The sequence below is a fragment of the Chinchilla lanigera genome, unplaced genomic scaffold, assembly GCF_000276665.1.
Source record: "Chinchilla lanigera isolate Chin_1 unplaced genomic scaffold, ChiLan1.0 scaffold00050, whole genome shotgun sequence".
NCBI classification, from domain to species: domain Eukaryota; kingdom Metazoa; phylum Chordata; class Mammalia; order Rodentia; family Chinchillidae; genus Chinchilla; species Chinchilla lanigera.
In genome coordinates this window covers 13817447-13829335 of record NW_004955451.1, presented here as the reverse complement: position 1 = coordinate 13829335, position 11889 = coordinate 13817447, and the positions used below count along the sequence as shown (strand labels likewise).

Below are 11889 nucleotides of genomic sequence, written 5' to 3'. Positions count from 1 at the left end.
AAGCTGAGGCAGGAGGACCATTCAGAGTTTGAAATCAGCCTGGGCTACAAAGTGAGTTCAAGGCCAGTCTGAACTCCACAAAAAATAAATAAATAAAGACCCCCCCCCAAAAAAAACATATGTCAAACCACCATCTGAAGACAACAACCACATCACTGCGCTTTATCATCAAGCTATACTAGGAACCAGCAGTGATGTCCTCTGCAATTCACAAATTTACAGGGTGTCCCCACATACCACTGAAACCCCCCTTCAAGAACATGACTGGCAACGGGTCTTCAGGCATTGCCAACTGCCCCTCAAACTCCCCCTAGTCCAACAGCCCTGCCCCAGAGGCTCAGTCCCGGCAGGCCTCAGGCGCCCGGTCCGGGCCCCAGTCCTCCCCACCAAGGTCCAGAGGTTGTCAGGAGCTCACGTTGACTTGATGGTGATACAGCGCTCCTGCTCATCCTTCCGGGTGTCAGTGAAGCGGGTCTCGCCAGCGCGAGCGGACGCGATGATGCCAGCTTTGCACACCAGAGAGTCCGTCAGCGTGGACTTGCCGTGGTCCACGTGGGCGATGACAGACATGTTGCGGATGTTGGCCTTCTTGTCCATGATGGCCCGGATCTGGTCTACAGTGAAGTTCACCTGGCCAAGGGGGGTGGTGGGGTTTAGGCCAGCAGGGATTCCGGGAACCCGGCTTGGCAGAGACACGCGGTCGATAGCACTGCCAGACTTTGGGCCAGCAGGGAGCTGGGCTTGCGGGGGGTCCTGCAACTCCAGTTCGGCCTCGCCAAGCTCTTTGCATCCGCCTCTTAAAAGCCACTCCGTGCCCCCAGAGCCGATGTCAGCTGTCTCTGACAACCGACAACCCAGGAAAGGGGTTGGGAAGTGCTACTCCACAGTGACAGCGCTTCCCGGGACCCGGTACAACGCTGTCATGTATCACACGGAGGAGAAAGCAGCAAGGTTTGCCTAAGACGTCACGAAGCCTACAAGCTCGACCAAGATGCTACTTTAAATCCCAAGGTCACACCCGCGACTCGGGGGACCAGACGGGCCGCCCCACTACGAGGACGCCGACGAACGCCACTCCGCGGCGCGGGGGCTGGGGCGGCCCCAACCCCAGGAGGAAGCAGCCCAGGACGCTGCCCGAGCTTGCCCGGCACCGTGGCGACTGCTGGCTTTGGACCCCGCTTTCCTCTCTCCGCCTTGCCGCCGCCGCCCCCGGCCCCCGGCCCCCGGCCCCCGGCCCGCGCCTGCCTTTCTCCCCTCTTTCCGTCCCTTTCCCTCTCCTCCTTCCAAGATGGCCGAAGCGGATTCCCCTCTCCGCGGATCGGCGTCGCCCTCGACCACCCCCTCTTTGTGCAGCAGCCCTGGTCGACCTGGCGCCCGAGGTGGCGAGGGGGAGGGTCTCGGGCGTCCCCGAGCGCTCCGGGGGGACACGCTGGGGGTGGCCCTCTGCCCTCCGCGCCTCCCCACCAGCCCGCGCGCCCCCTGGCTCCAGCCGATGACCCCGAAAGGTCTGCGCAGCGGGCGCCTTTCCTGTGGACGCGGGGCGTCGCGGACGCGCGCGGACTTGCGGCCAGGAGCCAGGGGACCCGGCTTTCTGGTGGCCACGAGGCCGGAGGAGGGCGCCCTTCCCCGCCTGGGTCCCCTCCTCGGGACGCCTCCCCCAGCTCCCCCTTTCCAGGGTCCTGTGCGGGCGCCCCGCCCTTTCCCGACCCCTCCAGGAGCCTCGCAGAAAGTTTGGCTCCCGGGAAGGGGGCGCGGGCAGCCGGTCACGGGGTCCTGATCCTTGACCCGGGCTCCTGGAGAGATTATTGTGCCGGTTCCCGTCACCATCGGGGGACCGGGGGGGGGTCTGATGCGCCGTCCCCTCCTCCCCTCTCAGGTCCCCTAGCTGCTCTCCCCAAGGCCGGGGACCCCTGGCCCTTCCGGCTGGGGCACGCCCCTTCCTCCCTGCTGCCCCGGTCTGCCCGGAATTCCTCCCCTCCCGGAGGTGGGCTGGAGGCTCCGCGGGTGGGCGAATTTGCCTAGAAATCCTGCAGAAGTGTTCTGCGGGCTTTCCTGGGGTCTTTGTCTCCCAGCACCCCTGCTCCGCCCCCCACGCTGCCTCAGACTCTTTGGGGCTCCCCTGGCTGGGGAGGGGCCTCCTGCTCTGGCCTCTCACAGTTCGCGCTGTTCCTGAAACTCCGATTCGGCCCTCCCTCCGCCTCGCCAGAGGTGTTATTACTACAGTAGTTGGAGAAAGAGTATAAAGCTAGCTCTGTTAGAGGTTTTGAGGGGGAGGGAGGTGGTCCCAGGGGATCCCCTGGTTTGAGGTTGGGGCTTGAGGCCTTGGAAGTGTGTTTGGGAAGAGGCGGGGAGCGTAGCTGGGGATCCAGCCCCGGGTCTCGGCCCGTGCGGGTCAAGTCTTGGGAGGTGGGCAGGAAGGGGCGCACGGCTGTCCGGGTCTCCGGGCAGAGCTTGGTTGATGTAGCCGTTGCCGTGGGAACGGAGAGCGCCTGAAGGGGAAGAGGTTGCTTCTTCGTGCAGGTCAGTGCCGCCTGCCCCAGAGGGGGTGGCGGCTGAGCTGCCATTGTTGCCGGAAGCCGAAGGTTCTCATTTACCCCGGGAGGGACGCACAGAGGGATGGCTTCGAGCAGGGATGTCGGGGTGGGCTGGGTGTGTGCGGGTGTGCGCGTGCGGCTCCCAGTCTGCCTGGCCCTGTGTGTTTGAGTGTGGGAGATGGAGGGGGCGTGCCCGGCAGTTTGTTACTGTGTGTGTCGATTTTGGGGTTTTGTCTTTGATCTTAGGCGCTGAGAGATGGGAAAGGAGGGGTGGGGTAGATAGAATAAGGCCAGGTTCAGGAAGCCTGAGGCCTTTTTCCTTTTTTTTTTTTTTTTTGTAGGGGACACACAAGGAAGCAGGGCCCTGAGCCAATGTCCGTGATTAGGGGACAGCTCAGCATGGTCATGCACAACTGTAATCCCAGCAGTCTGGGACGCTGAGACAGCAGGCTCACAAGTTTGAGCCTCGCCTGGGCAACTAAGTGATTTAGTGAGAATCTGTCTCAAAATAAAAAAGGACTGGGCATGTAGCTCAGTGTGAAAGCCATGGGTTCAACCTCTAGTACTGAGGGAAAAAAGAAAAAGATCTGGGAAAATTGAGTGGAGAGTTACAGTGTCCCAGGGCAGCCCGGGTAGCCTGGAACCCCGGGCAACGGAGCGGGAGAGGTTCAGAGCAGGGCCTGAGCGGCAGCGCTGCCCTCCGTCTTGCCCCAGCTGCCCTCTCTTATTCCTTCAAGGCAGAATGGGTGCTGAGGGTCCGTGGTGGCCAGTCGGGACCCTCTCGCGCCCTGAAGGTCCACCTTGGGGTCTCCTGCACGCCAGGTAACCACCCCCACCTGATGGGGTTAGGCTGCCAGTGGGGAGCCCTGCCTGGCAGCCCGGGAAAAGCACCAGCGCAGGAGGTAGGCGGAACCTTGTCCCAGGACCACGCTGCTGTGCTGGGTGGCTTCGGACCCAGCATGCTTTCTAAGATCATTCTGCCTCTGCTATCTGAGTGTGACCTTCGGTGACCCTTCCAAGACCTGGAGAGTCCTGCCATGGAGCAGGAGAAGGCAGGCTGAGCACAGTAGCTGTTGTCCAGGAGACAGTGAGGCAGCGGACAGGAGAGGCCTCCTTGGGGGCCAGTGGCCATTAGGACAGAGGTGTGGAGGGCACTTGGGTGTTGACAGCTTTCCCACTTGGGGCCACCTAAGGAGCTCACGGTATGCATGGGGGGCAGAAGATATTGAGGGTCCTGGACCCTTGCTGAGGCAGAGGCTGTGCCAAGTGTGGGGAGAGAGACTGGGATCTAGAATTCTGCGTGGTAGCCAGGTATGGTGGTGCATGCCTATAATCCCAGCACTCAGGAGGCTGAGGCAGGAGGATCACTGTGAGTTTGAGGCCAGCCTGAACTGCATAGTGAGACCTCTTCTTAAAAAAAAAAAAAAAAAAAGAGGGGCTGGGGATTTAGCTCAGCACAGCACTTGCCTGGCGAGGTCGTGAGTTCGATTCCCAGTACCAGAAAAAACAAAAACAAAAAAGAAAGAAAATTTTAGAACTCCGTGTGAATGTAGTCAGAACTGGCTTGGCTTGTTAAATTCTGCTGGAGCCTTCACACACCTATTATCCCAGCACTCTTGGAGTCTGAGGCGGGAGGATTGCAAGTTCAAGCCCAATCTGGGTGACTTAGAATCTTAGCTAGTCCCCGGCCCCCCTCAAAAAAGTTTTTAAAAAGGGCTTCGGATATAGCTCAGTGCAGAGACCCTGGGTTCAATCCCCAGTACCCGTCCCCCCAGAAAAAGCACCCCTGCACTCCCCTGAGGTCACTGCCAAATGGCCTCCGTCCCCTTTCTTGGTTTTGGGGAGCTGTCTTCCCTCTTTTTCCCCAGGGTCGGACCTGGGTGTCAGGGAGGAATGTGGCCCCCACTCGGGCCGGGAGGGGGAGGGATGCTGTGGGGAAGCGGCTCCTGTTTACTGTTGCTCTTGCCTCCTGCTCCACGGGTAACCATGGCAATCAGGTGAGAAGCCAATCAGTGCTTCCCCCACCCTCACCCCAAGGTGGCCTTCCAGGTCTCCTGGGATGCAAGGGGGAGCAGGAGGAGCGCTGTGCCCCTCCTCACTCGGCCCTGGTCCAAGGGGGGCAGCCTGAGTTCTCCAGGAAGGAGAGGGTGGGGGGTGCAGCCGCTTGCAGTGGGGCACTTGTGTGGACCAAAGTGAGGTGGCCAAGGCGGCGTGAAGGGCCTGCGTGCGCGTGCGTGTTGTGGTGTTCAAAGGTGTGCTCCCGAGGCCTGGGCCCCTGTTGTCCATCTTTCGTGCACATCCTGCGCGGACACATCTGGACGTGGACGCGCGGCCACACTGTCTCTGCGGCCCTGACGACCCATCTGCACTTGGTGGGGATTGCACACGCTCCAGGGACAGCCGCTTGAAGTTGTTCTCTCCTCGGATGGTTGTAATAATATTTGGGCATCTTGCCAGGGCCAGGGTTACTATGGAAACGCCCAAACAGTGGAGTAGCCAGCGGGCGGCCTCCTGTGTAATTGTGCAGGAGGACCCACGCAGGGAGGGCTGGCCAAGGCCACCCTGTGCGGGCCAGGGACCCCCTCCCTTGCTCAGGCCGGGCCTGCCCGTCCTCGCCTGCCTCTGGGCCGGCGGGTTCCCCTCTGTCGCACCGTACTTGGGTCTCTCTCCTGCGTGTGTCCTTTGTGTGTCTGTCGCTCTCCATCTCTGGCCAGGTGCCCTGGGCTTCTGCTGGTTGTTTGGGACCTTGGCCAGGCTCATCCTGGGGTCTCTATAGAAACTGCTGATCCTGGCTGTGAATTTCGTGTCCTCCAAAACTCAGTGTTGTGGCTTTAGAAATCTTGCTGGAAAAGAAAGTAGGGTGTGAGGAGTGGTAAAAGGACTGCTGGGCTTGGCCACCCTCCCGGGTCCCGCCCTGGCTTCCTTGCTGGGAAAGAGGGAGGGAAGGTGGCCTGGCTGGCCGACTGCAGGTTGGATCTGTCCTGAGACGCAGGCCCTGAGGCGCATCTGGGGCCGCCCTGGGCTGACCTGCTGGCCCTGCCAGCCTAGCCGAGCGCTTGGGCAGGCTGGGGACAAGTAGCACCCGGGTCTCTAGGGCTGGAAATGGTGACAGTGCCCATGCAGGGAAATTCCTGTGTGTGCACCAAAGGGAGGACCCGAACACATGTGCCCACTGGGCCGTCTTGGGCACAGAGGAGGGATTCCCATGCGCGGGGCACTAGCAGTCATTTGACCTGGGCTCCTGGACTTTGGGGCGGGCTGGAGCTAGAGCTGAATGTTCCCAGCCTGGGGCAGAGGAGGGGCGTTCTCATCCACCTGAGTGCCAGGCCTGGGAGCCAAGTGGTCAGCGCCCGATGGCCTTCAGGGAGCCGACTGTCCCTGGCAACTTCAGAGGAGCGTGGTGCTGAGGCTTGGGCTACACATGGGACGGTTGTCACCTCCACACTTAGGGTGGCTAGTCCATGGCATTCCCAGGGAGGCTTCCTGGAGCAGAGGCAGGAGGCCTCGCTGTATGACCCAGGAGCCTAGTGGGGTGGAGGGTGGGCGACTTCTCCCCTTTGATTCCTTGAGGTTGAAGGCAGTGACATATTATCGGAGTTTCCTCCTACTGCCTAATGCTCCATAAATGTTCAGCCAGTTGATGGGGATAGGGATAGGGAGATTTTAAAAAACTCTACTCAGGGGCAGAGCAGTTGCTTAACATATGCAAGGCCCTGGGTTCAATCCCCAACACCCCCAAAAAATAAAGATAAAAACCCTTCTCAATGTTGTGCCTGCCTCCCCCACTCGCTGGAAAGTCGGGTAGTGTTTTTTTCTTATGGTCAGACTTCAGGCTTTCCTGCTGTTTCTGTCTGGCTGTGTTGCTCAGATGTTTGGGTTTGTTCTTTTTCCTTAGTTTTTTTTGAGGCAGGGCCTCATTATATAGTGTCCAGGCTGGCCTTGAACTCATGGTGATCCTCCTGCCTTAGCCTCCTGAGTGCCAGGATTACAGCTTCCACCACAACTGGCTTTTGTTTTTTTTGTTTTTTTTTTTTTTGAGACAAGGTCTCACCATGCAGTACAGGCTGGCCTTAAATTCACTAGGTAGCCCAGACTGTCCTCAAACTTGTGGCAATCCTCCTGCCTCAGCCTCCTGAGTGCTGGGATAACAGGTGTGCCTGGCTTCTGTTGCTCAAATGTCAAATGGATCTTTAGGCTCCAGCAACCAGCGAATGCCCAGAGGGCCACATGCCGCTGCCCAGTCCCACCTGCAGGCAGAGAAGTGCTGCCCTTAGGTGTGACTCAGGCGTGGCTGGAGTAAGAGCAGGGCTACCAGATCTCTGAGTTTCTCCTTCTACTTCTCCCCCCGCCCCGCCGCCCCCAGTACGGGGAATCGAACTCACGACCTTGCGCTCGCCAGGCAGGCGCAGTGCCGCTGAGCTAAATCCCCAGCCCCTCTCCTTCTACTTCTGTTTTCCAGGGTGACACTCCCTGGCTTCCCACCCCACCCCAGCATCATGCATCGGACCACACGGATCAAAATCACGGAGCTGAACCCTCACCTCATGTGTGCCCTCTGCGGGGGCTACTTCATCGACGCCACCACCATCGTGGAGTGCCTGCATTCCTGTGAGTGGGCGTGGGGCTGCTCCTCGGGCCAGCAGGGGGCCGCTGCTGCAGGACTGCAGGACTGCAGGGCGTTGGGTCACAGCCCCCCACCATTGGAAAGTAGACCTGGGCACGTGTCTCTTGAAGACCCCTAGGTCACAGAGCAGCTGTCTGGACAGAGCAGTTGCCAAACAGGAGTTCATTTTGGGGACTCATATCTAGAAATCCTTTTTTATTATGTTTTTGGGGGAATTTTTATGTTTTGAGACAGGTTCTCACTGTGTAGCTCAGGCTGGCCTTGAACTTGTGACAATCCTCCTGCCTCAGCCTCCTGAATGCTGGGGTTACAGGTGTGTGCCATCATGCCTGGCTCAAATCTAGAACTCTTGGTTCTCTCCTGAGTCTCTGAGGCTGAAATTTACCCCTGAAAATGCGGATGCCCCTTGTTGGCCGCATGGGCCTGGTTGTAAGAGGTCAGGGCCTTGGAGGTGTTTTAACAGGGGGCCTAGGGCTTGGGGCTCAGTGGTCTGCTGTCTGAGACCCCACTGAGCTTCCTACATGCCGATACAGTCCCCCGGGAGGGACAGGGGAAGAAGCCAAGGGTGCAGCCCTGGGTTACCATGAGGGGCCTCTGGTGGGGCTGTGCGACAGGGACGTGGTGCAGACGAGCTGGGCACCTGGAGCTGTGCCAGGGTGGGGGCCGGGCATGGGCTGGGAAGGGCTCTGACGGTCTCTCTCTGTTGCATGCCCTAGTCTGCAAAACCTGCATCGTGCGCTACCTGGAGACGAACAAGTACTGCCCGATGTGTGACGTGCAGGTTCACAAAACCCGGCCGCTGCTGAGTATCAGGTGGGCCCGCCCGCCCCACCCCGGCCATCCTCCTCCACAGCCAGGGCTGTGGGTTCCTACCAGCAGGGCATGGGCCCACTGGGGCCGGTTCTGGTGTGTGGGCTGGGAGAGCCTAGGGGGTGACGGGCAGAGGAGGGGAGCCCAGGCCTGTGTCTGAGGGGAGGTGGCTGGCTGGGGAGCCCACAGCAACAGAAGCAGGGTGGCTGATGGTGGCCTGTGTGTCCCTCCCCAGATCTGACAAGACCCTCCAGGACATCGTGTACAAGCTGGTCCCCGGGCTGTTTAAAGGTACCACGCACCCTTCGTGCCCTGCCCTGTACGCCCCCAGGCTGAGGCCCTCACCCCGCTCTTCCTCCCTGCAGATGAGATGAAGCGGCGGCGCGACTTCTACGCGGCGTACCCGCTGACAGAGGGTGAGTGTGCTCCTGCCGGGCCCGGCTCCCACTGCCCCGCTGCGCCCCGCCGGGCCGCAGGGCCCCAGGTCCTGGGCGCAGCTCCTCCCTGTCCCCGGCCAACCCTCCAGCTCTCTCCTGCAGTCCCCAACGGCTCCAACGAGGACCGCGGGGAGGTCCTGGAGCAGGACAAGGGGTCCCTGAGCGATGACGAGATCGTCAGCCTCTCCATCGAGTTCTACGAGGGCGTCAGGCAAGTCCGGACCGGGTCTCCCTCCTTCCCCGCGGCCCATCCCTGGCGGGCTCCGGGCTGAGCGCCTTAGGGTCCCTCCAGCTTGCTCCCTCCTCCTGCTGCAGGGACCGGGACGAGAAGAAGGGTCCCCTGGAGAATGGGGATGGGGACAAGGAGAAGGTGAGTGTGGGGCCGGCCGGGGCGAGGCTGGGCTGGAGGGAGTGGCCAGGCCGAGCTGACACAGCGCCCTCCGCCAGCAGACCGGGGTGCGCTTCCTGCGATGCCCGGCTGCCATGACCGTCATGCACCTCGCCAAGTTCCTCCGCAACAAGATGGACGTGCCCAGCAAGTACAAGGTGAGCAGGCCTTCTCCAGACGGGAGTGTCGCCAGGCCACGGTGCGCTCGGGAGGCTGAGGCAGGACTGCTGTGAGTTCGAGGCCAGTCTGGGCTACAAAGTGAGACCATGGGAGTCCCAGGAGTTCTAAGAGTGGCTTCTCAACCTTGAGCATGGCCCTGATCCCCAGAGCTCTTGTTAGAATGCAGATTCCCATGTGGCTGGTTCTGCTCTTCCAACAAGCTCCCAGGCACGGAGCATCACACCAAGAGCCCAGGGGCAGTGAGAGGACAGACGCTGAGTCCCACGGCCGTAGCACGGGATCCCAGCCTCTCTCGCCAGTTAGATCAGAACTCCTGGAGCTGCTTTTCTATGCCCCTGGATGGGCACCGTGCAGCAGAGGAGAGCTGGTGTCTACAACTGCTCCTGACTTTAGCAACCCCCTAGAAGGCCTCTGGACCAAAGGGGACTGGGCAGTGCGGAATGAGGCTCAGCTGGTAATGTAGGAGGTATCTTCAGGGATTCCTTCCCGCCTGGCGGTCAGACGCTATGCTCGGCCAGCTGTGGCAGAGATGTCAGATCCTTAGAGAAGGGGCTACGTGCAGACCCCCCAACACTGCACACCTCTGCCCTCCCATGCACCCAGCTCCCACAGCCAGAACCCTGTCACTGACCAGGTGACCCCTTCGGTCCCCAGGTGGAGGTTCTGTATGACGATGAACCCCTGAAGGAATACTACACGCTCATGGACATTGCCTACATCTATCCCTGGCGGCGGGTGAGCAGTGGGGTGGGTGGGGGGCTGGGAAGGAGACCCCTGCTGGGCTGTTCTGGCCTGTTCTGTAGCCAGATCTCTGGTCAGAAACAGGCCTTAAAGCTGGGTGTGGTGGCCCATGCTAATAGCCCCAGCACTGGGGAGGCTGAGGCAGGAGGATTGCTGAGTTTGAGGCCAGCCTGAACTGCATAGCAAGACCCTCTCAAACCAACCCCCTCAAAGAGCTGGTGACTTCGGAGGAGGGAATGCTCTCCATGTCCATCTCTCCTATTTTCTCTGCAAGTCTCTGTCCCCGGATCGTCGTATGTGCCTGTCTCTGGCCTGGCCTGCAGTCTGCCCCTCTGTCCCTGTGCTGGGTGCTGTGCTGTGGGGCTGGGGGGCCCGTGGGTGCTGCTCCTGACCCCACTTCTCCGCCTCTCTCCTCCCTGTCCGCGCAGAACGGCCCCCTCCCCCTCAAGTACCGCGTCCAGCCGGCCTGCAAGCGGCTCACGCTGCCCACGCTGCCCACCCCGTCGGAAGGCACCAACACCAGCGGGGCCTCCGAGTGTGAGTCCGTCAGTGACAAGGCTCCCAGTCCCGCCACTCTGCCGGCCACCTCCTCCTCCCTGCCCAGCCCTGCCACCCCCTCCCACGGCTCTCCCAGCTCCCACGGGCCCCCAGCCACCCACCCTACCTCCCCCACCCCGCCTGCTACAGCCGGTGGGGCCTCGGCCAGTGCCAACGGGGCCGCCTCCAACTGCCTGCAGACCGCATCCTCCACCAGCAGGGGGCGCAAGGTGACTGTCAACGGCGTGCCTGTGCCCCCCTTGACTTGAGGAGGGGACCCTCCTTGGCCCCCCTCTCTACTTCACTTTTTCTGGGCCCTTTTTTCCACCTCTTCCACTCCCCAGCTTTTCCCACCGTAGAGGTGGGGGGTGGGTTTTATAAATAAATCTATATATATATGTACATAGGAAAAACCAAATATACATACTTATTTTCTATGGACCAACCAGATTAATTTAAATTCCACAAGAAACAAACTGTATGTGTGTGTGTATGTGTGAGGATGGGGTGTTCGTTTTTAGGTGGGGTCTTGTGTAATGTGCTCTACTTTTTTTGTTTTGAGACTAGCTATGTAGTCCAGGCTGGCTATGAACTCACTATGTAGCCCAGGCTGATTTTGAACTCATGGTGATCCTCCTGTCTCAGCCTCCCAGGTGCTGAGATTACAGGTGTGGACCACCAGGCCCGGCTGTCCTCTGTCCTTTTTGGGGGTGCCTGGAGGTAGGCACGAGGGAGCCTGGGGGCTTGGTAAAGCCCTGCCCCATATGCTTCCCAGAGCAGATGGGTTATCAGGGAGCCCCAGAGCTTTAGATACAGGTTCTCTCCCCACCGGGGCTGCCGCCCTGCCCCTGCCCAGCCCCGCGTTGTTGAATGTGCAGAGAATCGCGAAGACAGTGCCTTTCCCAAGTGCAGTTTGTCCCTGGTTCCGAGGAGCAGGTGGGCGTGGACAAGGAGTCTCCCCATCCTCACTCGCTGTTGGCTTTGTTCAAGGAGTAGATCGTTCTGCCTTCCCCGCCCCAGGTGAGCGGCCGGTGCCGGCTAACCGTGTGGAGGAGACTGAGCCACCAGCGGCGCCAGCCCTGGGGCGGCCCTGTGTGGCTTTAGCATTGTGCACCCCTGCACCCCCGGGCGCTAGCCTGGCCCAGGAACCCTCACTTGCAAGGTGGCAATGTCTCTCTTGGGGTGGAAAGGTGACAAGCACAGAGCTCAGGCTTTGTCAAAGGCAAATAGCCCTCCGGCCCTCCCACCCTCAGCTGAGGCTGGGTCAGGACAGTGACAGCCATCTAGAAGCACAAGAGGAAGCAAACCAGGAAGCCCCGGCCCCGCCCCCTGAGCGGTGCCACGCCTACCTTGGGCGGGGCCTAGCCGGTCCCACCCCCCCTTTATTGGGTCCCATGGAGACGCCAGACCTCACAACCCAGGGGCTTGTCTGTGTGCTGCGCCCTGTCCGAGGACCTGTGACTGTATCCTCCCACCTGGGACATTTGTATCCGTGGCTTTGTAATAAATGCTGCATACTCTCCGGAGCCCGTCCTTCTTTGGGGTGAGGGAGGGGAGGGGGGCTTCTGTCTGGGAGCAGCTGACTCGGGCCGCGGCAGGACAGAAGGGAAGGGAAGCCCCCTCTCCTCTCAGAGCTCC

The 11889-nt window shown here is 60.6% G+C and overlaps 1 protein-coding gene across 1 annotated transcript; it reads left to right on the top strand.

The window, feature by feature from the left end:
- The first annotated feature begins 6993 nt into the window (after positions 1-6993).
- Pcgf2 (polycomb group ring finger 2) lies at positions 6994-11777 on the top strand. The gene is made up of 9 exons (XM_013519275.1): positions 6994-7142; positions 7875-7971; positions 8204-8259; positions 8334-8384; positions 8508-8616; positions 8721-8775; positions 8856-8951; positions 9628-9708; positions 10143-11777. Exons 1-9 carry the CDS (start codon positions 7031-7033, stop codon positions 10518-10520), a joined length of 1035 nt encoding a protein of 344 aa, XP_013374729.1. The 5' UTR covers positions 6994-7030; the 3' UTR covers positions 10521-11777.
- The last annotated feature ends 112 nt before the right edge of the window (positions 11778-11889 follow it).

Coding starts and splice junctions, on each gene's coding strand:
- Pcgf2 (XM_013519275.1), top strand. CDS start 7,031: ATGCATCGGACCACACGGATCAAAATCACGGAGCTGAACCCTCACCTC. Junction 8,617..8,720: donor GAGTTCTACGAGGGCGTCAG/GCAAGTCCGGAC, acceptor CTCCTGCTGCAG/GGACCGGGACGAGAAGAAGG. Junction 8,952..9,627: donor ACGTGCCCAGCAAGTACAAG/GTGAGCAGGCCT, acceptor TTCGGTCCCCAG/GTGGAGGTTCTGTATGACGA.